The sequence below is a fragment of the Rhinolophus ferrumequinum genome, chromosome 3, assembly GCF_004115265.2.
Source record: "Rhinolophus ferrumequinum isolate MPI-CBG mRhiFer1 chromosome 3, mRhiFer1_v1.p, whole genome shotgun sequence".
In the NCBI taxonomy this organism is placed as follows: Eukaryota; Metazoa; Chordata; class Mammalia; order Chiroptera; family Rhinolophidae; genus Rhinolophus; species Rhinolophus ferrumequinum.
In genome coordinates, this window is record NC_046286.1 from 16,070,847 (window position 1) to 16,098,220 (window position 27,374).

Sequence of the window (27,374 nt, forward strand, 5' to 3'; positions counted from 1 at the left end):
CCCTCCCACAACTGGTCAATTTCTTAGGTGGAAATCAGTAAGATGGATATATCCCAAGGCCTACTCTCCACCCCCAAATCCTCATTTCTTAAAATAGGAACAATCTCAAAACAGGAGCCTCAGGCTTACCCCCAAAGACTAGAAAATGCTTGGTCATTTCATGCTTGGTAGCCTTTTTCTGTGAATCTCCTGGTACTTTTTCAGACACAAACCTTTGCTGATTTACATGATGTAGATTAGAATTATGAGGTTTTTAGAATATACATATTTTCAAAGAGTTGTAACTTGGGCACACGTACAAGGCAAGGATTAAATAAATATACACAAAACGACTCAAGTAACAAACACCTAATATTTATTAATAAATTAGTACACTTGAAGGCATTTTTCTGATATCAGTCCCTTACCACTATCCACAAACCCTGCCCACACAAAGGGATTCCACACCACCTTTGCATTAGAGTCTGGCAACTGAGCTTTAGAGAGTATGTTTATAAATGGGAGCATAGTTGCAAATATATCAGACAAGAGTTCTTACAGCTGCAGCCATTTTTACTTAAAGTGATTAGGTAAGGAAGGCATCCACCAAGACCAAGACCTGGTGGTCTTGGAGGGCAGACTGGACCTATCAACTATGTGTGTATAAAAAAAGAACAAGACATCGTCAAAGCAAAGCTGGGCAAATTCCTTATGGAAAAGGTGCCACTGGCACTCAATGGTGACTTTCCAAAGTGCAGCAATGTGTTCCAAAACAGCTCAATCCCTAAAAGATGAAGTTCAAGTTCTTTGGTGGCCTAGTTGTCAAGCCACTTAAATAGCAAGTTCTGATGGCGTGAGGATTTCATGTCTCCAGCCCAGAGCATATTGGTGTAAGAGGAGCACAAGTACTCAAGCATCCTACACGGTGTCCAGATGAAAACCGCACAATCAGCAACAGTGTGGTCAAGTTTCTGCCATGAATATGAACTATACAACAAGGCATATTAAAAAGATAACTCAAAATCTAATTGAATTACAGTAACTCAGTGGGGTCTTACATTTCCTTAACCCTTAAGAAAAATCCGTAAATGACATATAATTAAAAAAAAAAATAGTAAGAATAAAACAAGTAGGTGTGGATTTGAGACATGACGACAGCGTACAGAATTCACAAGACGGCATTACATTTTTAAAGAAAAGGCTCACAATCCAGTGTGCTGGAATAATCACACTGCATTTGTGGTACGTTTAAGTGAATTTAAAGTGCACAGAATAATTTTGAAAATACATAAGAAGGCAAAACAGAAAATATGGAACCTAAAAAACTTCAGTGGTGGGTATTTTGCAACAGTTACACCTTGAAAAGGTTTATAAACTAACTTCCCAGAAGGGTTCAAAAAAAAGAAAAAAAAGAGCTCAAAACACTGGCCATATACTCTGTTACACACACACACACACACACACACACACACCCAAAAAAACAAAACAAAACAAAACAAAACACCCTGTCCCTAAAATGAGTCATTTCCAGAGTGCAGCATCCCTTGAGTTCTACAGTAAGTCGGGAAGATGGCTATAAACAGAGTCCAGGAGGGTCTGGCTGGCTTCCTGGCTCTTCACTCCAATAATTTCAAATAGCCGGTCCAGCTTGTCCTCAGCCTGAGGAATCTCTTCAATCACTCGCAGCTCCTCAGGATTCAGAATGTGGAGCATATCATCAAAAATAGGCTGTAAGTCGCAGGGGTCCAGGCGTACCTGGCGCAACACTGTGTCCTTCTTTTCTGCAGGGAAGAGAGGGAAGAGAAGGGGACAGCTGTAAAGGGACTGTACTGGGCGGTGATGGAGGAGAAGGAAGAGTGATAGCTCCTCCCTCCCCAGTCTATCCCCACCCCACCCCACCCCAAAATGAGTGAGAGAACCTCTGGCACATTTCAAACAACACAGGAGTTTTTACTTGCATTGTACACAGAATAACAAGATTTGCCTAATGCAGATCAGACCAGGATCTAATTGAACTTGAACGCGTTGTTGATGTGTCCTTTGACATGACGTCTGCTACACCTAAATAACTTCTTCTAAATTCTTCTAAAACTCGGGAGAATGCTATGATACTTTAAAAAACTGAAAAACTAAAACAAAACAAAAACTTCCCACCCTTTCCCCTCAAAAATTCCAAGTCACCGTAATGTGCTTATATGACTTTCTAACTATATTGCTATATTTTAAAACTAAACTGCTAAGAGCAAAAGCACACAAGAAAACAGTGCTTCTTGGGTCACACCTTACAATGGAGTAAGGAATTATAACTTTTATTACTAGTATAAAAAGCTTTCTCTAAAATATAATATGTAACAAAGTACACACTAAAATACATTTTACACAAATTTAAAATAGATAAATATAAATACGTAAAGTATATAAAATGTATACAATATAAATATGTAAAATAGAACACATTTTATAAACATATAAACTATAACATAAAACATAACCTTCTCTCTAAAATATAGCTGGAATTAAACTAGGAAATTTCTAACAAAAACGTCATGAGTCTAGTGTACTTGCTAATTCTCTACCCTCCTATTAAAAATTGAAAGTGGCAAATTATACATCAAAGCACCAATCCATAATGTTTAAAACATTATTATATGCAATCAAGCTTAACAGCAAATTTGCATTCAAGTCACTGAAAACCTATACTTTGAGTCCCTAAAACCTATACGTACTTCAGATACTCACAATAGGTTAATACTTTAAATCCTTGGAACTGCAAGCCTGGTAAATAATTTTCAAAAAAACCTGCCAGACTACTTTTCATCAGACCTTCCCTGAAACATGCATTTGATAGCTCAGGAGATAAGGGTGACTGGAGACCCTGGACCGCAGACTCTCAGCCAGGCAGTGAAGAGCCGTAAAGGTTTTCTAGGCATGTCCCCACTGGCTAACGACGTGCTTTCTCTCAGGCCAGCCTTATCTTGGAGTCTAGGACAGGTCTTCCTGTCCTAGAATGATTCAACTACTACTGGCCTGTGGGAGTGAAGAGGGAGAAACCCTGGGGGCTCTTGTGGGGGGAGGCTTAAAGAATGTCTGCACCTTTGGTAATAAAGGAGCCCGTCCTGCTCAATGCAGAGGAGCCGCTGGATGTAGAGTCACAGCGAAGAAGGGGCTCAGACTCATCCACGAAGAAGCCCTTGTTCTTCTCCAGTGGGGAGGGCTCCACGGTCAGGAGAGCGGAATTCTCAAGTTTCGTGTTGGGGCTGGGAATAGGGCTTGGGCTAAGCGGACTGGGGCTCATCGGGAGAGCCAGTTTGTCGGTTTCCAGCTGTAGGAGAGAACAAAAAAATTTTTTTATCATATACTTAAAAATTATACGGAAAAAGGAAACTGAAATCTTTTCTCAGACGCTAGTTTTTGTTTGATTTATTTTAGAGATAAACATTTTATCTAATATTTTATCTCTAATATTTTAGAGATAAATTCTCCCATTTTGACAGTTCTTATGTTATTGCTAGATACACACATACACACAAACACACCACACACACACTTTTAAATCCTTTAAAAATATACGTAAGGATATGTATGAGCATTAAAAATTAGGAAACTTATGTACCAAGCGGTTACCTCGCAGGAGTGGAACTGGACAAGAAAGCGAAGAGGAAGATCTCCAACTTAAAATATAATTTTGTAGAGCCAAAAAAGGTCTTACATAGTATCTAGTGTATTACATCTAGCCTCTGGAATTGTGAGAAAATATATTTCTGTTGTTTAAGCTTCTCAGTCTGTGGTATTTTATTATGGAAGCCTTAGAAAACTAATACGCCTTCTTTTCACAAATAAAGAAACAGAGGACTTGCGAAGTTAAGTGACTTTCTTAATTAAATGCTCCCAACCAGTAAGTGGCAGAACTAAGACTAGATCCTGGTTTCCCGACTCCCACTTCAAACTAGCTCAGGAATTAAATAAAACTTTGAAAGAATGAGAACAGAACAGCAGAGGCAAAAGCAGCTAGAAGGAGTGAGGCCCACCCCTCTGGAGCCAGTGTATCCACTCTTAAGCGTATAATGGAGAGCATGAGCGGGAAGCTTGCGTTCTGGAGTGGGTGCCAGAGAGACAATAAAAAGAAGCAAACGAAAAAGATAGTTTCCAATGGAGATAGTGAGCTTCATGACCACCCTGGCTGGTGTGTGGAGAATGGATTTTAGGGAGACAAGAATCGACGCAGGGAGACCGGTTGGCAGGCTGTTACAGTGGTCAGGTGAGGTACAGTCATGGCTGTCCCAGGTGTACAGTGGAGATGGGGGAAGTGATAGGTGGTATCACCCACCCCAGGTGAAATGACTAAAGCACAGAGAGGATGAAAGCCAGTGCTCATCTCAAGTCTGCTTGACATCTCTACTGGGCCCTACTGTTCAACACTATACTTTAGAACTCGGGCAGGCACGTGGGGCATTTTTCAGTCCATTGACTTTTATCTTTTTATTTGCTCTTCCGGCACGGATGAAAATCTGAAAGCCCGGTGGCGAGATCACACAGGGCAGGGTTCAGGGAGTGATGTGCACTCTTCCCAGAGCTGTTAATCACCGCTCATTAGAACCCTCATGACTTCACTCACGCATGTCAAGCGGAACTTCAAGTTCCTCCATCAGGAAGACATTGACCCTCATTTCAAAGCATTGCGTTGAATTAGTTGTAAAACACACACAGCAACCACGACTGCCTCTTTTACAGCCTTTAAGGCTGGAGAAGTTCTTGCAACTGGCTGCAGATTCTGAAGACCACTGATTACGGGACACGTCTAAGGTTCCAACAGCGTTTTTCCTCCATACAGCCACCCACACCCTGCTTCTGCTTCCATTGCAAGTTTAAAACTTGGATAACACGTATTCCCAGAGGCCCCCCTCTGATCCACAGACAAGTCTTATCTTATGCATATGCTTTTAAATGTTTAATTCAATAGGCCCGGGCATGTGCCCCTCCTCCCCGAAAATGCACATGGCCATTCATGCCAATACACGTTTTTTATTCACTCGGTTAGACAAAGAGCATTTGTCTACACTCTGTTTCTCAGGGACATTACATTGGACCACATGGTCAGTCAATATAGTGCACTGTTCTTGCTTAAAAAAGAAATTCCCACCCACAAATCACATGTCAACAGACTAAGAAGTCCACCCACCTATTTCCTGAACTCAGTTCAAAACTTTAAATATTTAATCTTTCCCCCACTTTTGCCAAAGGATCCTATCAATGGAAATTAAGCACATGATTTCCAACATAACTTGGAAAGACAGAATGCTGAAGTGATGCTCTCTTGTAATATGAAAAATGCCCCTAGGAACAGTTTGAGCATTGCCCTACTGGAGCTAAAAACTATAGCAACAGCCAGAAACCATTTAAAATCATCCTTCTAGAAAAATCTTAATTCAGGTACTGAGTATGGTATTTCTCACTTTATGCAGGATACCCAGTAGTTGGTTGAATTTGAGATTTCTCTAAAGTTATTTACATTTTTTTTCTATAAGAAAAAAAAATTGCTCTCTTTTCCAGATGGCTGCCGAAGATGGCAGAGGGGCAGGTCCTGGTGCTCGATGCCTGAGGTCATCTCCTGGGCCACCTGGCAGCCGTCATGGCCCAGCAGGTACTGCTGGGCCAGAAGGTGGTGGTCGTGCGCTGTGAGGGCATCAACATTTCAGGCAATTTCTAGTTAAAGTACTTGGCCTTCCTCTGCAAGCGGATGAACACCAACCCGTCCTGAGGCCCCTACCACTGCTGAGCTTCCAGCCGCATCAGTTGGCGGACCGAGCAAGGCCCGCTACCCCTCAAGACCAAGAGCGGCGAGGCCACCCTGGACCCCCTCAAAATGTTTGATGGGATCCCATCACCCGATGACAAGAAAAAGCGAATGGTGGTTCCTGCTGCCCTCGAGGCTGTGCGCCTGAAGCCTACACATAAGTTTGCTTACGTAAGGCGCCTGGCTCATGAGGTTGGCTGAAGTACCAGGCAGTTACAGCCACTCTGGAGGAGAAGAGGAAGGAGTAGGCCAAGATTCATTACCAGAAGAAAAAAAAAGCTCATGAGGCTACGGAAATAGGCCAAAAAGAACATGGAGAAGAAAACTGACAGATACACAGAGGTCCTCAAGACCCATGGATTCCTGGTCTGAGCCCAATAAAATTGACTGTTAATTCCCACCCCCCCCCAAAAAAAAATTTGTTCCCACAAACTGACTTCTTTCCTCCCTTTACCTTAATATTTACAACATCCATCAAAATTGGTTTGCAACACTGCAACTCAAGCATTGTGTCACCTGTGGTATCTCTAACCAGAAATTGAGTCATCAGGATATTTGGAATAAATTAATTTTTTATTTTATTAATTCAGAAAGTTCATGGTTCAGTACTGAGTTTATAGCAAATGCAGAACACTTACAAGATTTATATACTAAAAGAGAAGACAGATACTCTAAACAAGAAAGGCAGATTTCCACAGAAGAGGGTCTTATCGTCTTACAAAAGCTTTGAGCATAAAGTTATCAAAACATTCACAAAATGAGTAACTTAATTTATTCCTTATGCTTCTTTGAGCTTTCCAAATTCTCTACAGGGACATCTTAACTTTTTATAATTAGAAAAACAATAAATGTTATTTTTAAAAGCAGTCACCACTGATAAGTATATTTTCCTTCTGCTAACTTGAAAATGTTGTGGCTGCAGCAGCTCTTATTTATATCGGTAGCCAAGAAACAGGACAGTTAGAAGATCATCTGCTTGGCTGAGCTCCTCTCTATACTTTTGTTAAATGTTCCCGGGCACCAAAGAGCAAGGCTCCCCCCAACTTGTTGCAGTGAGACAGATATTAAGACTTAAAAAACAGCCTCCGGGAAAATTTCACCAGTGAAGGCAATATATCCAGAGGGATATTTGAAGTCCCTTTGGAGACACTTGAAAAGTATGGTTCTTTTTGTTTTATAGCCCCATGAGGTAATCATGCTAACTTGCAAGACTCAATTGAGAAATGAGGTAGAGACAGACAGTAAGACAGACCAAAAGGGGAGGGGGCAGGAATAATGAAGAAAGAGCTCCCCAAGCAGCCAAAAACAGATGGATCTGTTGTGTAAACTTCAAGAGCATGCAATTTATTTTAGCCAAATAAGCCCCAAATGTCTTCCCAATTAGTTTCCATGCAAGTACACTCAGTCCTTCCAGATACTGTACTTATTAGTCCAAAGTGATAAGAGAAGGGATACATGGTTCACCTGACTCAACATCTAAGTCACATCTAGCTCCCTTGCTGACCTGACTACTTTCCTTTCTGATTCCCGGAACCAGAGTGTGAAGAACCATCCAAATAGATTAGTATAACAGGGTATTGATCGAAATGAGTGAGCCTGAACATCACCGGGCTACAAGGTTTGTAGCATGTTTGTGAGAACAATGCTTAAACTTATATTCGGGGGTTGTCATGGAATGAGCCATTTCCAGCCGTGTCCTTGCAACCCTTCACTCCTACCTCAACCAGAACCCCAGAACCCAAGTGCCCACTCTGGGTTCTCCACCAAATCACAACCAAAAATTGAAGCTCAAAAATAATTCTCCTCTTTACTATCAAACCCCAAACCAATCACTTCCCTGTTGCCTGGCCTTTCCAAAGATGACACAGTGTGGAAAGTGGAAGTGTTTTTCTAGCCCCTGGTGATGGTAGAGCCATGAACAAACGGTAAAGGAAAATCCTTCCGAGCTTCATCCATGGCAAGGATGGCATATAAATGAAACAAGATTTTGAGACGACTTGTCTTCTCTCCTACGATCTAACAGCATTCCTGAATATACTCTGCAAACAGAGATGTGCCAAAGAACTCTGGCCTCAGAAGCCATTGTTTCAGTATGCATTTCATGTTCCCCGCAGCCAACTCCTAAAACTCGAAGTCGTGAGCATCCTGGAATATCACTGCAAGGGAAGAAAGGAAATATACCACTAACTAGCCGTGTGGTGGTCTAAAAGAACCACTTCCCTCCTCAGACCTGTTTCCTCATTTCTAAATGAAAAAAGGTTAGACTAGGTCACGTCTGTTCAAATGACGTCTTATTTATTGTTTGTCTCACTATTGCTATTTCATTCTTGACCCCCACCCTAGCCACTACCCCAACTCCCCTTTTTCCTTCCAAGTTACACCCAACTGGTTCATTCAACTAAAGTTTACCACTGAGTTATTTTCAATTACTACCCAATTACACTCTCCCTGTGGTTGCACAATCTGTTTTCATAAAACTAATTAACAACTTTGATGCCTCAGTGACCCCCTGAAATGAAGCATTAATTACTCAGCCTGGATACTCCTTACCAATCTGCTAAAGTGGTTCAACTTCACCCCATGGCTCCATTACCCAGTTGGATTCTACCAAGCTCCCCTTTTTCCCCCTCTGTAGCCAGATAGACCTGACAGACTCAAAAAAGAAAGCTCCGTACACAGTCAAAAGCCTCCAGACCTCATCTAATACTTAGAAAGAAGGAAGAATTCTGTTACATTTGTGAAAATTTCCATCACTTTAATAATGGTTTTTAAAAGCCCATTTGCTAAATTCAATGAAAACTAATTGCTATTCCATCTGAGTTGACCATCTTGCTACTAAGATCCAGTAAACAAAAAGGGACTTTAAGAAATAAGCCATTATTAATACTGTGCTAAATGATCCAGCATGAAACATGTACTCTATTTGCTATTAGTAGCACTTTTAGCTCCATTTTACTGATGAGAAAAGTGAGGCTCTAAGAGGTGTAAGTAACCAACCCAAGGTCACTGAGCCAGGATTCAAGATCAGGACAGACTAGTTTCACATAATCCTCTTTGCTGAGCCATGTCACTTCTGGACCCACTGCATTGAGAGAAATTGACAAATCCTGTAAACTCAATATAAGCAATCACATGACTGAAAGGACCTACCCTGGCTCCTCAGCCAGAGTGAAGGGGCCAGAAGCAGGGTAAGCTCGATGGCAGAGCTTACACTCTGGCTGGACGATTGTCCTGAGATCAAGGTGGGAGATTCTGTAAATTCCAGACACTTTAACTGTACCCAATAACTTTGTTTTCTGCTTGAAAATATTTCAGATCCTAACAGGTCAGTGACTATTTAAAAAAACAAATTCCATTTCCACTAAAGGTTTATCTCCAAGGTATTGACACACAAATACGTAACTACAACTATTTAGGGATTATGCTGTCTCAAACTTGTTTCCCCTGCTTTCAACCCGGCTGTTCATGTCATTAAGATCAAATTAGATTTCATGACCTCCTACAGGTTTATGTAGGCATGCGCAGTTGGGCTTTGATAAAAATAAGTACTACCCTCCTTGCCATAAGTATCTCTTGATATCTGAATCTACTAGGTCCCTATGTTTACAGAAATTCAGATATAAATGTGTGTTCAGATAATCATGGTTATCAACTCCTATTTCAAAAAATTTACCTGCATCTTATTCAGTTCCTAAGTTCAGATACCGAAGAATACCTGTATACCATTTCTCCCTTTAAAAAATATAACGCAAATATACTGCCGCCAACAAAAAAGAAAAAAAATAGGTTTCTTTAAAATCCAGATGATAGGAAACAATGACTTAGATTATTCTTTTGAATGTGTATTCTTGTTAAGTGCAACTGAGAGTAAGGATTTGGGCAAGAATAATCCAAATTTACTCAGCAAATTTTTTTTTTGCAAACAAAAAGAAAAAAGTAAAGAGGAAAATGGGAAGATGCTAATTCTTAAAAGAAGGATTATCAGTTGTAAGTAATTTGAAGAAAGTCTTAGAAATAGAAATATGAACTAGAAATATACACTCACATATATAGTCAATAAAGCCAAATGACAAAATGTGAATAATTATTGAATCTAGGTGGTAGGTTTATGGGTGGTGCTTTCAACTTTACTTTGTTTTGTAAGTCTTATTTTTAAACCTTAGGAAAATAAATTAAAAAGGTGGGCTAAGAGCCAAATAGCCTTATGACAAAAATTCCCCAAACTTTTCCTAGTCTTCTGATTGTTTAGTCTTTTGTGATCTTTCCTTCTTTTTCTTCTGCCCAGTCCAGACCACAGGAAAAGGAGCAAGAAGGGGCTTCCATTGCATAAGTAGGGAACAGCACTAACACAAATCTAAATCATCGATTGGCAAATAGACATTGTTGGCCTTATGCTGTCTAGATCTCCCTGGAGTCGTTAGAGATCATGGGACGGAAGCAGGAACAGGAGTACAATGCCAAGATGCCCTGCTCAGCTTCCCTGGAAAGCCCTGTGCCAGACCACAGAGATTGCAGAGCTGAGTGAACACCGTGTACTGCCCAGGTGAGCGGGGAGCCAACAGCAGGTCCTGCAGAACGAACTCACCCACACTCAGTGACAAGACAGGGTAGATTGTAATGGTGGCACTAAATCTTCAGTTTTTGAGATTTGGACCTCTGGTATAATTTCATTTAAGAAGTGTAATTTAGCTTGGGACTTTTTGCAAGCTTTTACTTTTCTTGGCCTCCTTTCACCAAACCTGACTCTGTTTACTATACATTTATTGTGCATACCAGTTTCAATGTTTCTGTTTACTTCGTCCTTCCAAGCCTGGCATGGTAACTTGGGAGAGGTTTTTACATCTGTATAGGATCCACTCTTGGCTCCAACTTAAATTTACAAAACATGTACAAAGGTTGCCCTAACCAGTTTAACCACACCTTCCTTCCCGCACTTCAACGGACCAAGTGGAGCATAACAGATTTCATTACATACAGGCCGAAGCAATTTACATCCTGGTTAGAAAATATAAAACTTCAGATCAAACGAAAACTCAGGGCTGTAGTCTCTAACAGATTCTGCCCAGCCGACCCTCCTCTCACTTTTGTTACTGGAGTCTCGGTTCTTCTTGTCAACACAGTGAAGAATCAAAGGTCAGCAAGCTGATTAATATGCAAGCAGGGTTTATTACTGACAGTTCTCAGGGAAGAGAACGGGCCTAGCTGAGGGGGTCGGATAGAGAGAGAGAGAGAGAGAGAGAGAGAGAGAGAGAGAGAGAGAGAGAGAGAGAGAGAAAGGTGGAGAGAGCAAGGAGTGAGGTCCAGAGAACCCTTGTCTCAAGGACTTAAAGTTTGCTGGGTGGAGTCAGGGAATTACATGTTGATTTGGCGGGAAAATTGGGGCATGCTCTTCCACAGGAGAGACTGCCCTCCTAAGAAGATGGGTGGAGGCCTGTTGACTCAGATCCTTGTCTTGCTCCAGACCATGTCTTGTCATCTGTTGTTGTAAAAACAGATATGTGGCTGGAGGCTGTTAATCCAAGCTAGTGAAGAGCTTTTTCTGTAGGCACTGTGGACCCCCACCCTCCCTCCTCCTCTTACATTTTCTAACTTCTACCTAACACTTGAACAAATCTTCCTTCTTAATTTCTACCTGCCTCATGATTTCTTTCACAACCTGCCAGCAAGCAGCCACAACACTCAGGAGGCTCACAGAATTCACTTGATTGAAAAATGCCAAAACCACTGGGGATTTTAAAAAAAACAAACACCTCTTATCTACCTTGGATATGGCCAAGCATAGGATAATGAAATGATTTTGTTTCAACTGCAACCTTAACACCTAAGACTACATTTAAACTTTAGCCCAGGTTAGCTGGCCATGGTGTGTTTCTCCCTTCAGTACCCTAGGCCCTAATCAAGGTAGTGGCTATATCCTTGTGTATATATGTCCTCTGCTAATTCTGAGCATTTGTAAGAGGATTTCAAAACAGAATCCCAAAGGCTACAAATCCACTCACATTTAAATCAAGGTGTGGGTGGCCAACCCTTGCCCTAAGCAAGAGAATTCTTCTTCTGGATGCCTGGGGAAAAACCACAGGAAGTCACAACAAGTAGAGCTGCACAAAGCTGGTAAGAACCAGCTGGCTCCGGAGGGAGGAGGAAGGGAGACGTGCCCTGCCCAGCTGCTGGGGCATGTGTCTGCGAACTGTCCAGGCCGCTGACATCAACACTAATGTTACAGCCCTGAGCTGACTCACTCACTGGCTTTCTCAACAAAGGAAGTGAGGATTAGTACGTGGGCTCCCTTGGTTGAGAGCCGGTGCCCACTCACATTCAAATGTACAATCGAGCCTTCCATGAGGAGATAACACGGCTGGAAATGACTTGGGTTTCCCTAAACGTCACTCAATGAGACATAGTCTTAGGAAGGCTTTCCACAAAAAATCCTTTGGACAACTCTAACCATGAGGAAAAGTTGCTCGCGTCTTATAAGCCTATCTTAAGACACTGTGGAGGACAGAAAGTTCATAGGAAAACTCATGACCTTGACGTAAGAAGGCTCAAGCTCATCTGTGACTCAAGGGTTTTGAACTTGGCAAATTTGATTAAATTAGCATCCTTTAACAGAATGATTTAGTTGGATTGGTGCCATTAGAATTCGAATATATGTGGTACACAATTCCAAAGGTACAAAAGAGGATACCGTGAAAAATAATTCTCTCATTAACCTCTGACTTCAACCTCTGGCTTCCAGATCTCAGCTACTCAGTTCCACACCGAGTGGTAACTACTGTTACCAATTCCCTATGCAGTCTTCCAGAGACAGTCTGCCCTTACACCAATAAATAGGTACACATAGTCTACCCCACCCCAGCTCTTCTTTCTTTATTTTTTACAATTTTTTTTCCAAGATGGTGGCACACACACACACACACACAGTGTACTCACTGCTCTACATTTGTCTTTTTCCATTTAAAAACAGTTCTGAGGTTAGCATATAAAGAGTTGACTGTTTTTGACAAGTTCATACTGTTCCACTGTATGGATGTCCTATGGCTTACAAAACCTGTCTTCTACTGAAGGGCATTTGTGTTGCTTCCACTCTTTTGTTATTACAAATAATGCTACAACGAATACTTGCACTTGCATCATTCTGCACATACATGGGACGTATGTGGGAATACATAGAGGACATATTCCTAGAAGTGGAATGTCAAGTGGTCAACTGACGTGTACTTTGGTAGATAACGCCAGGTGGCCTCCATGGGGACTGGGCTACTGTACACACCCCATTAGCAGTGGATGCTGTTCTTTCCATTCCCTCACAACACAGAATGGTTTCATACCTTTCCCTCTTTGCCATCTAAGAGGTTAAAATTGTATCTCAGTGTAGGTTTCACTTTGAATTTTCCTTATTCTGCATGAAGTTAAAAAACCTGTAAGAGCCTTTCTTTTGCTGTGAACTGTCTTGTTCACAGACTGCCCATTTTTCTTTTTGGGTTGTTGGTCTCTTAATTCATTTGTAAAAGCTCTTCATTTTTTAACAAAATACCCTAGGTTGCAAACAACTTCTCCCAATTATTTTGTCTTTAGATTTGCATATGTTTTCTGACGTGTATATTTATTGCTAAGAAGTTAAATCTTTCTTGTATGGTTTCTGTGTTTTATATCATTCTCAGAAGAGCCTTACCAAGTGTTGTGATTATACACACACAAAAAAGTGTCCTTCTTTCCCCTCTAGTTTCCTTTTTTGGGGGCGATAAGCCATTCCAATGGTTGGTCATTCTAGCCTATCCCCTGACTCAGCCCAAATGTGGAGAACTCAAAGTTGCCTCTGTGACAATTTTTTTATGGGAAAAATCATGAGTAACAGCTGTCTCTCTCAATAGTGAGGAATAAGCAATTAAAATGTTGAAACTAACTGGTGTATAACAAAACCTACTTCTAACCGTGATGCAATTCCTCTTCAACGAGTGTACCCACTACTGGCACTTGGGTTATAACAGATCAAGAGACAATCTCACAAACATAGGATGGAGAAGCTAGGCCAAAACTGGAAGCTACTAAGCTTTATCCAGATAGGTGTTTTGGCTTAAAATAAAAGAAAATATGATCTTCAGCACTGGTAATTAATGGAGAAAATAAGCTTCTTTTTACAATATTGATTCTGATTTCCCCCTAATGCACTTTTTGAGAAAGCCAGTAAGGGTGTGGAGTAAAGAGCTGGAAAATGTTATCAACTAATAGACTCAGGCTTTTCTGAATGTTTCAGGAAAAAAATAAAATATCACCTCACCTCCTCTATATAGCAGTTTCACAGAATATATTGCGTGGACTACAATCTTTTTACAATGTCTCCTCCTCACCATCCCAGAAGTACCCCAGAGCCTGCAACCACACCCTCCAAATTACCTAACTTGACCTTAAATGACCCTGTCTATTTATGTGGTAATGCAACAGAGGGCAAGGGCTAGATACATTCAAGTTTAGCTAACATCTTAAGGCCTTAGGACAAGAATCCCTATTTTCTCAGAGATGACCAACTGGCAAATTAAAGACAAAGACAAATTTGAATGGTCAAAAAGCCAACAGTTAAATGTACAGCTGGTATTTGCTTCAATTCGACCTCACTATATTAAATTTCTGAAACTAGCTCGTCTCAGTCAGACCATAGATAAGGACAGCTGCATCCTGCAGCTGGTAAGCAAAAAATCAGTTAACTGTAGTTCCCTCAGCAGCAGAAGCAGTGGTTTTGTCCTCGCAGAAAGAGAATGCCCAGTGCTCTTCTCACTGTGAAGAATCTCCTAGTTGATTATACTAAGCAAAGCTACCCAGTCTCCAACACAGAGTCTACTGTAGTCAAGAGAAAGAGTGAGTGAGTGAGTGAGTGAGTGAGAGAGAGAAAGAGAGAGAGAGAGAACTCTATCCCACAGTTCTTCATGGTTTCTGGAAAGGATTAAGATACCCTAACAAAGAATCATTCTACTACATACAAGTCAACAACGATGACAATATTGGCTTCAGGTCCACTAGTTATTTAAATTACAGTGTAGTTTCAATGTATCTAATCTTATGGAAGGAGGAGAAGAAGGATAAAATACCCAACTCCCCTGCACCAGAGTTCTTTATATTTGTAAATCTCTGGTCAAAGTAGACAGCTAAAGTAACACTTTATATTATTTTAAGTTATAGTTGCTCTTAATATTATCATTGTTAAATGTACATAAAACTCCTTTTTCTCCCTTTTTCAAAATGAAACAATGAAAGAATGCTGGAATTCAAATCACAATTACTCCTGAACCTAGCCACTAAACATCACATGAATACCTCACTTTTTTATATCTTACAGTTTAACATGCTGTTTACCTCGATTTAATTGAATTCCCATTTTAAATAGAAAAATCTGAATTAACAAAATTGTTTGGCCAAGGTTTCCTATAGAGAAAATCAAGTCCTTCAAGGCAGAAGGGACAGGGGAGACGGGGGAATGGGCGGGGAGGGAGAGAAAAAAAGATTGCACTGTTTAAGCCTATCTAAATATAGGAAGTCCTTAAAAGAAATGGGGAAAAATACACACACAAAAGAAAACCTAGAAATTCAGCTCTTCAATTTTGTTTCCCTTTTTCTGACAGCAGCAGGCTGTTATCTTCATACATACCATCACCTTTGTTTCTTCACTAGAGAAAACATCCCTGCCAGCCTAGGAACATTTGCTCAGGCAGTAAGGAATAAATATTTACAACTAGCTGGAATTTCCAGTTCTTGGGCACTAAACCCAGATAGCAACCCTTGTGTTCCACCGTCTTCTTTAAGCAATCTTGGAATTGGGAGCACCTCTACACCTGACACTAAGTAACCCTCGGTGTTCAGGATTTAAAGGATCTATTATGTGTATGAGTTGGAGCTAGTTAGGAACATTCTTCCATCTCTCTTGCCTCTAGAGCATGAGAATAATTGCAACTATTAATAGGACACATTCTCTAAATGCTGACCGTGGGTCCTACATAATTCTCACAACAGCTCACACGGCAGGCACTCATGGTGTTCCCGCTTTCTCAGGAAAAAAACTGAGGCAGAGAGGCCATAACGTCACCCAAGTGAGATGGTGCCAGGACATGAATTTAACCTGGCACACACCTCTGCACGGCTGTTCCGATTTGCAGCCTTAATGGCTGATTAGTTCGTTGTACACCCAGCACCTACCCCCTCCCTTAAATTATGTATTTTCTCCCATTCAACTGTAAGCTTCCTTGACGGCACTTTGTCTTACTCCCTTGTCTTTGCATTGCCCGAAGTACATGATATAATATTGCGCACCTCACCGGTTATGTAATACAGATTTAAAAATAAAATCACATCATCTCCTTTGCTGTAAGCAGGGGAAATGTAAACCCAGGCATGAAAGTACTGCAGGAAAATAACTATCGAATCTAAATTCTATTTTCTAGCTATCTTTCAAAAACAAAGGGCAAATAATGCGACTGATTTAGTGGGCATTTTCCAGACAAAGAAAAACAGAGTTTATTGCTGGAAACCTACAAAAAGTAGGTTCTTTAGGCCAAAGAAAAATGATCTCAGGTAGAAGCTGAAGCTGCAGGGAGGAATGAAGAACAACAGAACATATTTATCTGCAGGTAAATCTATGTGAAGCTTGACCGTGTAAAACCATAGTAATTATGCCTTTTGGGGGTTAAGAAATGTGTAGTGTTAAAATCCATGACAATGAAACGCATAATGCAATAGAAGAATAAAAAGGACTAAAGTCTTCTAAGGCTATTATATTGTTTGGAAACAGCAAAAAGTGGACATTTATAAAACGGTTCTCATAATTTAAGTGTGCGTATTGTAATCTCCATGGTATCCATTAAGAGTAAAGTAAAAAGTGTGTAACTAACAAGCTAATAGAAGAGGAAAAGTGGAATAACAAAAAATACCTGATTACTCCAAAAGAAGGCAAGAAAGGAGAGGGGGGAGAAAAAGAGGACAGACAGGACAAATAGAAAACAAATAATAAGATGGTAGATTTAAATCCAAATATATGAGTAGTTACATTAAAAATATAACCACATTGAAATTCCCTAATTAAATGATAACTGTCAGACTAGATTTTTTAAAAACCTTAAATATATGCAACTTACAAAAGACTTCTTTAAATAAAGCTACAGGGGAAAAAAAATCAAAGTAAAAGAATGGAAAAAGGGTTAACATACAATTTGGAATGTAGTATTAGGTTTTTGTTTTGTTTTGACTTTTAAATAGCTTTGGCCAAGTCCTAGTAACATGCAACTACTGTCCTACTGCTTTGCTGCCTCTTCAAATGCTCATGGCAGGGAAGAATAGATAGAATTCTAGAAGACTGGGTTCAGTTTAGGTGTTGAATTTCAAAGAAGAGAGTACTGAAAAATATGACTTATACCTCAAATCAAGAGTCAAGTGGGTGAATGGATAAATAAACTGTGGTACATCCAGACAATGAAATATTATTCAACGCTAAAAACAAATGAGCTATCAAGTCATGAAAAGACATGGAGGAAACTTAAATGCATATTGTTGAGTGAAAGAAGCCAGTCTGAAAAGGCTACATACTGTATGATTCCAACTATAACAGATTCTGAAAAAGCAAAACTATGGAGACAATAAAAAGTGGTTGCCAGGGGTGGGGTAGGGGGAAAGAGATCCATAAGCAGAGTGTAGAGGATTTTTAGGGCAGTGAAAATATTCTGTATGATATTATAACGATAAATATATGTAATTATACATTTGTCCAAACCTATAACACCAAGCGTGAAACCTAAGATAAACTATGGACTTTGGATAATTATGATTGTGTCAGTATAAGGACATCAGAAATAAGCCATTCAGGTGAGTGACATTGATAATGAGGGAGGTTATGCCCGTGTGGGAGCATGGGATATGTGGAAAATCTCTGTACCTCCCCCTTAATTTTGTTATCAATTTAAAATTGCTCAAAAAAATTAAGTCTTACAAAAAATAAAGAACTCTAAGAACAGTATACCAAAATGTGAATTTTACTATATAATTTCTAATGCATAAAATTTTCAAAAAATCAAGACTCTGAATGTATTTAATTAATTTTTTTACAATGTCTAATGGGCCACCATGGTTAATTACGGACAAGCTGTTCTTGACAGAGGTAAGTAAAAGGCACATGGGGCTAATCCTTTGAGTGGAACATAAGATAGGTGCTCTCAGGCTCATGAATAGGAAAAAACATTAACCATTTTTTAAACACACACACACACACACACACACACACAGTTGTTTTTACACATTAAGAGTCCATTAACTTCTAGGGCAAAATCTCAAATCCCCAGCAGGACCACAATACACAAAGAATACAAATCCATCATAAGATGAGAAGAATGAGTCTCAATTATGCCCCCTGCATTCTGATTCTCTTGTTTGAATTGACAAATCTTAGAGATAAACTATGAACATACAGTTACATACTGAGTGATTAGTAACAGCTGGCAGCCAGAAAGCCATGTTCGCTGGCTATTAAGAGTCAGAGTTGGGTCCAGAATGTTGCTAGACAATGACGGACATTATTAAAATATGGAACAAGAAGCTTTATATTGCCTTCTCAGCCTCCATCATAACACATAAGCTACACTAGCTCCAAAGAGAAAGCTGTAAGATGCTTTGGTGCCACTGTTTCTTAAAAACTAAATAACATAAACTAGATATTAGAATCTTTTTGTATTATAGAGGAGATAGAGCAAGGAAAGAACTAAAAGGTACAAGAGTTTGGCACTTGGGGACCAGGTGTTTTTTCCTATTCATTGACCCAGTGGTTTTTGTTAAGAATCATTCTCCTCGATATGCAGTCTCCTCCGTGGAGACTGGGCCCACTGTTCCCAGCAACTATGACAGTGCCTGGAATAAAGTAGGTGCTCAATAAACACTTAAGGAACTCAACAGAACGATCATAAAAACATAAAAAAAGTCATTTCTTATAGTCTACCACCATTACTACCTCCCCCCAGAAAAGTACTCCAAAAACAGGGTCTAAATTCTAGGTGATTGCGGAGTGTACACAGGGAAATAAGATGGATTTGCAGAAACCAATAATGAAGTAAGTTTTGGTGAGTTTTTGGCAAATCTGACCCAACATCACAAACCTCATTTAGTCCTAATAAGGAAGAATAGCTTGTCACATAAATTACTGTCTGCTCTCCCTAAATTAAAATGAGGCTCGTTCCCTCTCTCAATTTATCACAATAAAACAAAGCCTTACCTATCCTTTCTCTTATACCCTTCAGGGTTGTCATTTTGAAAAATATTGAAAATCACAAAAATAATGTTATTATAGAAAATGATTAAAAAAAAAGAAAATCACGTCTAATTCTACCATCGAGACTTAATAGCATAACCTCAACACTTATGCTTTTTCATTTTCCTATGTTTATATTTTCCCATGTTTACATTTGCTTTTCCTAATGAGAAACACACAGTTCAGTAACTTTATTTTTCCTTAACAATACATTATGATGATAATCTTTCTGCCTATTAAATTGCATTTAACAAAATCCAAACGAATTTCGTCTTTCTTATAGGCACCACCAAAGAGATCTAGTGACTTACTCTCAAGTATCCAAATCCTTCTTCAAGGCTGCTGCTCGCCCAACCAGTCCCTTCCTTAAAGCCAACACTCCAAGGAAGCACAAGAACTCCCTTTATTCGAACTGCAGCTATTTTATTTAATTGGAAGTTAAATATCTCCCTTTCCTTTCCCCAAATCCAGCTACTGTGTTTCCCCGAAAATAAGACCTAGCTGGACAATCAACTCTAATGCATCTTTTGGAGCAAAAATTAATACAAGACCCGATATTATATTATATTACATTATATTATATTATATTATATTATATTATATTATATTATATTATATTATATTATACCGGGCCTTATAGTAAAATAAGACCAGGTCTTAAATTAATTTTTGCTCCAAAAGATGCATTAGAGTTGATTGTCCAGCTAGGTCTTATTTTCGGGGAAATAAGGTACTTAAAGCCTAGTCTTAGTTGTGAATCATAATTACTCAGCTTGTTTCTCACAAAGTCACAAGACACTGGTGTGTGCCTTTCAACGTTTACCACTGCATCTACCAGCAAATACTTTTTCTGAAATTTCACATTTCAAAGAAGTTAAAAATATGCCAAGAGTTTTACAGGCCACCTTCAGAGTCAATTGGCACCTATCAATTTTTATCCAATCACTTAGATAAAATATCCACCTGATGAGTATTTACTTCAACAGTGAAAAAACACTATATATTGTTGGTATAAAAAGATAATAGCATTTGGACTTCCAATATATAAAATTGAGTCCCTTGCTATACAAAATTTGGTGCAGAAAAATAGTGAATTAGAGTTGATAAAAGAAAACTTTCGCCCTCACTCATTCAGGTAATGAATCTGGATTACTGGAAAACAACATAGGCAGAAAGGTCTTTTAAATTTTAAGAGGTTTTATCAAGTCTCTGTGGCAGTTCTTTTGTTTGTTTGTTTGTTTGTTTTTTACTTTAGGAGTATGTTCCAGAACTTTAATCACAGTCTGTGAGAAATATAATTCAATACCCAAATTTATACTTAATTCATGATCTTTCAGGGAAGCATATTATGATTAAGAAAAGACTGAATATAATGAGTTACATCATAGATATAACTACCATTGTAGAACACTTTCAATGTGTCAGGCATTTTGTATACTTTATTTCTAGTCTTAATTAGCCCTGTGAAATAAAGTTCGCTTACAAATGAAATAACAAGCAGAAAAAGTTGAAGTAACTTACCCTTGGTCACCTAGCTAGTAAGTGTCCGAGCCAGGATTCAAATCCGGTACTATCTGGCTCCAAAGCCAGGGCTCACTGACCAGATACTATAAATAAATCACAGGCCTGGGTCCCCTCCCTTCCAATCTGATGTAGGGATTGAACAAGCCCACGGGGGAGGACGAATCCTGTCACTAACTGCTGACTGCACCATCAGCATGCTCAGGGGATAAAATGGAGCCTTCTAAGTCACATCACAGTAAACATCCTCTAGAGGGGAAAGGGCATAGGAAAATAAACCAACAAACAGATTCTTAGTCTTGATTTGACTGTTGTACAGTGGGGGTCCAAGTATCAGAATTCTTTTAAAGTTGTCTAGATTATTCTATGGACAGCCTCTGAGAACTACCACCCTGAAGGCTGTGTGTGTGTGTATGCGCGCACGTGTGTGTCTGTGTACACACGTACCTAAACACCAAATACCAGTTACTTTTCCTTATTACATATACCTGGTAAAATCTGAAGCACAGGAACCAAAAAGTTAGTGGGAAAGGCAGACGACCTGAACTACGTTACCTGGGCCGTATCTTCCATCAGTCCACGAATCTTCTCCACTACATCATTGCGCCGGTGCTGGCGCAGAGCGCTAATGAGCTGTGCGAGGCTGGCCTCGGGCCCCCGGATGGTCCAGTGCTGCAGAGCTGCGTAGGCTCGTTCATGGTCCGCTGTGTACCCGTTGGAGAAGGCGGCGACTTCCCTCTCACTGGCATTGCACAGAAACTGATAGATATCCTTCCACTGGCTTCCCACTTGTGCTGCTACAAGCTTCAGGATGTCAATACCTACTCCAGAGACCAAAGGGAGAGACAAAAAATACATGCATGTGAGAGAAGGTTTTATCTAAGGCCGCTCTGTTTCAATGAACTAAAAAAAGCACGCTTATTGTTATACGTCGGGGGAAAGCACTGCCTTCTGTAAGCGCTTAGCACAGGTGGCCCATCCTGCAGACGAGTTAGGTACCCTCCTGCGAATTTCACTTCCTGAATGTGGAACTTAGAAGCAGCAGCAATCCTGAAAGTATAGTAAATCACCCTTAAAAGATGTTTTGGAAGTCAAACCCAAACAAAGGAATCATTCTGCTAAAAACAACTGGAACCAAATAAATCAGAGGCTCCCGGATTTAAAAAGCAGTGACTTCATGAAATCTAGAAAAAGATAAGCCACAGGTTAAAACTGCAGTGGAGTTTATCCAGCACTGTCTGGGTGGGTAAAGGGTGTTCAGATTCTGGCAAGGGTGTCCAATATGTCAGCTGACACAGTACCCAGCTGTTCCAGCCCAATGGAGGCATTCCTTTAAGTACTTCTGAATTCTTGTGCTCTAATTTATGCTCAAGAAGCAATTTTCTGATCTATTATTCAGTCTCTTAAATTGACTAGCAGTTATGATGAAGACAACAGCAAAAAATGACACTATGCTAACAATAGCCATTATCTTCCAGGCATTATGTTAAGGCATTCGCTCATTGAACATCTTTATAAAGCATTAACATTCCAATTGCACAGGTAAGAAAAAAACTTAGAAAAGTTATGCAATTTGCCTAATATCACAAAGGTAGGTGGGTTGGGTGTTGAGCCCCGTTTACTGGATAATATTATGCATTGTCTGGCTTATCAGTCACTTGTAAACTTAGCGGTGGGTCTGCAGTCCCCAAATCTAATGAATACAAGGTGAAATGCTGAAATCAAGTCTCGGACTCTGCAAACTCAGGAAAGGCACCCGGGACTGACCCTCTGTGAGGGGCAGCTTTCACTGAGTAGCATGCTTTGAAGTGTCTTCCTCTTTACTGTATCTTCTCTCTATAATTACACATTGGCCTTGCCCAAATTTATATACATGGGGTGTGTATGTAACCTCGCGGGAAGGGCAATGGTCGTTTACCACAACAGATAAGTGAGGTCTCTGAGTCAATACCATGTCTTCTTCCAATGAGGCCACACTCACAGGCCCTGATAACAGAGTTATTATACTGAACAATGTCTTAACATTTACTACTCAATAAACAAAATGGGGCCACATCACCGAGTGAAGCTCAGTGAAGAAAGGAAAAGAGGGGAATTAAGAGGACCTTTCTGTTACAGTTAATTGAATTTTTCAATTAACTAGAGGTTAACTAAGAAAAAAAATTTTTTTTGTTCCAATCAGTTGTTGAGGGGGAAATTTATAAATTGAGCTATCAATTTTTGCCTAGGAAAAGAGCAATTCTAGAAGTTTATTTGAAAATGGAGGACTCTGTGGTTCTTTGATATAAATCCTTCCTCTACCATAAATTATAATCAGGCAGATGATTTCGAAGCCTGCATACACATTCTGAATCAACCTCCTGATAATGGTTTTCGAAAAAAAGAAGTTCCTAGGGGAGGCTGCTTTCTTGTCCACTGTAAAAGAAGAATGCCACAAATCGAGACATTATTGTACTTCTCACACAATTTTCTTTGGCAGTGAAAATATACTTAAACCAGTTCCTTGTCAGTTTTTATAACAATGTTTAGCCAGATACAGAGCTTTTGATTTCAAGCAGACTCCTCAAAAACCCGTGTCCTATTTAAAACCCCACAGGTAACTTTGAGGAGTCAAGGCAGCTCTTTGTGGTGAACCTGGTAGACTGTGCCAAACACCAGAAGGCTTGTTAGCCCCTGTATCTTAATTTAGGTCAATTTGACTAAGGTCCACTGTGTCTTACATTAAAACATGACTCTTTTCTTGTGTGTTGGTCCATTGCTTACATCTTCATAATGCCAATGACAGTGTGGCTTTGGGCAAACCACTAACTGTCATGTCCATTTCCTCATTTGTACAATGGAGATACCCACTATGGTCCCTGGGGATGAGCTGATTAACATTTTCTATAGAGTTGATTTATTTTTGGAAGTACCCCATCATTATAAATGCTCCATATACTAGGTACTATAACTTAAGACTGCATGCATTTCTGATGCAAATATACAGCCTTTATAGAGTAATTACAGAGTTGAAAAGGTTTACGCTTAACAACAGCTCCTTCTTCTAAAACCCAGCATTTATACTTTTTTTTTCAGCCACAAAATAAAGGAAAAAAGAAAAACACAAAGAATAGATACAATGAGATTTTTCCTTCAACTGAAATTGACTAGAAGCTAAATTTAAGGCCTGCGAATTCAGTTTCACCTTATTCATTTACTATGAAAACATGGAGTCAACTCACACAAACCGGCTCTGGTCAGTAGTGTTCTACACCACTGTCCCCTCCCACGGCAGAGTTGATCAATCTAAAGATGGCAGAGACAATGGCTCCCTCTGGAGATCCTAGCCTTTCAGCCTAGCACACAATCGCAAAACCCCAGCCGGGCAAAGTGAGACCAGTCTGAACTAGCCGGTGAGTTTGATGCCCCTTGTCCCCACCTGACCACCAAGGAGAAAGGAAAAAAAGTGCAGAATATTTCAAGAGAATTTATTGAGCAGCCACTGTGTTACCATGTTTGCTGGCCCGATAGCCCTTAGGAACTTTTAAAACAAAAAGAGTTTATCACTCAGAAAATGTGGTAACGCCAATGAAACACAAAAGTTGTGGCCTTTGAAAGTGTTCTTTCTTTAGAAAAAAAGTTTTAGGCAAAATTAATACAACTATAGAGCAAAGCAATAGGATGATTAAACCACATTGAGGTGGTTACAGGGAGGGTGGAGAATATTACGGGGCGGGTGCACAGCAGGAAATTCAGAGCTATTTACAACGTTCTGGTTTCTAAACTAGATGGTGAAAAAACAATGGGTCTTCGTTTCATTTTGTTACTTGATTTGGTATTTATCATTCCTTTTTAAACTATATATATATATATATATATATATATATATATATATAAAACACACATTTAAATAACATGTATTTATGTATACTTTATATATGCACATACTATTACGTGGGATACATATTTTTTTTAAGTGTTTGATTTGATTGATGAGGAATCTCATGTTAGAAAGGTTGCTGTCCAGTTCAAGGTCACCCAGCTAGTTAGTGGTGCTTCTACTGTGGTTAACAGGAAATGTAATGGAGTGGAGGAGCGTCATTATTCACTGGAATTATGTTTCTAGGACATGGCCATCTAGTCTACATATGAATGCACTCAATGTTGGCCATGGTGTGTATGCTTCTTCCTGGCCGGTTATTTCCAAGCATCTGCTAGGAAAGTTTTCTCTGGGGGCTAGCAAGTTTATTTCTTTTCTTTAAAACTATGGTACCTTAAAAAAAAAGAGTTCAGCAAACTTGTCCACAAAGTGCAACAGTAAATATTTTAGACTTTGAGAACCGTATGATCTCTATCAAAACTCAGCTCTGCTGTTGAAACTTGAAAGCAGCCCTAGACAATACAAACAGGTGTAGTTGTGTTCTAATTAAAACTTTATTTACAAAAACTAATGGTGGGCTGGATATGACATGTGCTGTAGTTCACCAATCCCTGAAACTATAGCAATTTAAAGAGACCTAGACTATCAAACAGCATAAGTACTTAGAAAAGCACTTTGTTAAAAGAAAACACATACACAAAACAACAACAAAAGTTTCCATTCTCATTATTAACCTCAATGTGAAATGACAGTAAATGAAATAGAGACCAATTCTCTGCTTGGTCATCTTTGCATCAGAGTTCCAAGAGTTTCCATCTAGACTGGAGAGTTACTATGTGTTGAATTGACCTGAATTGTTTAGCTGACTATTATGCTAAGTCTCTTTTTTCTTAGGTTGAAAAGAAACAACCTTCATTCCACTGTGCTGATAGAGGCATGGAGCTTAACTTTGCTTTTTCTATGACGTCAGGTCCATTCCCAACTCTGGGAATGGCTGAAGTTTCTAAACAAGTCATCAAAGGAGTCAGGCCCTATAAATCAGCGTCTGTACTTGCCGGGAGTGATGTATGAAAAGGTGGCCCTGGCCCCAGGTATGGCTTGTGAAATTTTAAGGTGCAAGTAGTGAAAAGATCATGAACATGAACTTTGTAATCACAAAATACGGTATCCAACTCCATGACCTTGGGCGGACGACAAACCTCTAAGGTATCAGTGTCCACATCAGTAAAATGAAAATACCACCTCTTATTTCATAGGGTGGTAGAGAGATTTATGGTGTCAAGCACAGCACCACAGTGCACACTGGTTCTCCGGCCCTGTCCCCTCCATTTCTGTATTGACAAATATCACGGGAGCAGTGCACCTAAAAGGTGGGAGGAGCTGTGCAGAGACAAATGTTTTAGCACCAGGATTGTAGGTGCTGAACAATGAAGCCAAGCGCCAGAATCCTGGCTTTCTGTGCTTTTCAGAACCTCAGTAGTATGTGTCAGGAAGGGCCCCATTGCACAAGAGGGCATCATCCACAGAAAGGCAAGTGTATAAGGAAAAACGCTGCTGCTGCCCCCGCCTCATGCCGGCGTCACCACAGTACACACTGCTGACACTGCCCAGATCTGCCATGAGGAAGCTCAAGAAGAGAGGCATGAGGTGACCAACTGGGTTATTACGGAAGAAAGGGCATTTTCCACTGCGTTCTAAAACTCAGAATTAGATAGTATCTCTGGGTGACACCTCTAATTTGAGGATCTTTTTTAAAGCTCAGTGTGAGCTCCAGGGTGCAAAAAAGCGTTCCTCCTCTTTTTATAAAAACCTGAATTAACTTTTATAATCAGAGAAGGTATTAAAGCTTTTTCCTTTTGGAGATAAATATCTGAAATGAGTGCCATCGTTAAGAACTCATATTAAAGCCTTCCCTGGATGAGATAGATACGAAGGACAGTGATGACAGAGCTGGAGGAAACAAAGGCCACCTGAAACCCCCAACTCAGCACTCTCGGTTCCACACTGTACACCCGGGCTTCACACAGAAAGGATGAATGGAAGAGATGGATTTGTTTATACACTTTTTCACGGTACTAGATTCTCATCAGTCAAAAGATTCAAGCATTCCTACCGCATCTCCCATATTCATTAAATGTCAGTTCTCATTATCCTTTTGGAAAGAGAAGCAGAGGGACAAACAATGAGAAAATGCCCGCAGAGGTAATTAATGCACCACCTCCTCCCAGGACAGATGACTCCATGGTTACCCCTGTGCTGGTTTCTCCACACACACACAGCAGTCTCCTGAGATACACACATGAAAAGAGGAGAGCTGTGCTCAAGTCTACTTGTGCTCAAGTCTACTTCCCCTTTAAACACCACCCTGATCCCCGCCACACCCGGCGGACACTCTTCACTGGCATGAGCTCTGACCTCAGGCTTACAAGTTACAGAAGAAAGAGCAAAGATGGACACAACACATACAACGTATATACAAAACAATGTAGGTCAAGTTCGGAAATTTGAATAAAAGCCTGGCTTTAGCATTCTTAGAATGGATGTTCTTGCCTGTACAATGGTCATGTCTTCAGAGATGCCTTTTCCCACCAACTTCTGCCCAAGCCCCCATCTTCTTTGATTACTGTTATCCCCAGTACCTCCCAGAGTCTGGCACTTGATAAGAGTACGAGTATCTTTGAATGAATGAATGAATGAATGAATGAGAGCCTTTTTTGTCACCTCTCCCTTCTTGCTTGAATGCTCTCCTTAGCATCTGTAATAAGGCACTGAGTACCTGAGCAGCCACATGCCATCACACCCTTGCCGTGTGGCCCTGCAATACCTCCACTCTATATAATAACGACAAGGAAGGCCCATCATGTGGTCACCAATGGTTGGAACCCATGCTTTCTGGAACAGGAACCCAATTCTTGTACAAAAAGCTCTCCTCCTTCTGCGGGTGT

The 27,374-nt window shown here is 40.0% G+C and overlaps 1 protein-coding gene and 1 pseudogene across 1 annotated transcript in view; one reads left to right on the forward strand and one right to left on the reverse strand.

Annotated features, from left to right (window-relative positions):
• Positions 1–338: 338 nt before the first annotated feature.
• TNFRSF21 (TNF receptor superfamily member 21) overlaps positions 339–27,374 on the reverse strand; it is a 63,868-nt gene continuing 36,832 nt past the window's right edge. Inside the window, exons 4-6 of the mRNA XM_033101480.1 lie at positions 21,126–21,391; positions 3,073–3,301; positions 339–1,760 (exon numbers count right to left, since the gene is read on the reverse strand). Of these exons, the coding sequence (XP_032957371.1) occupies positions 1,531–1,760; positions 3,073–3,301; positions 21,126–21,391 (725 nt within the window). The 3' untranslated portion in view covers positions 339–1,530. The remainder of the gene's footprint in view (positions 1,761–3,072; positions 3,302–21,125; positions 21,392–27,374) is intronic.
• On the forward strand, positions 5,540–6,145 carry LOC117019570 (60S ribosomal protein L13a-like; annotated as a pseudogene).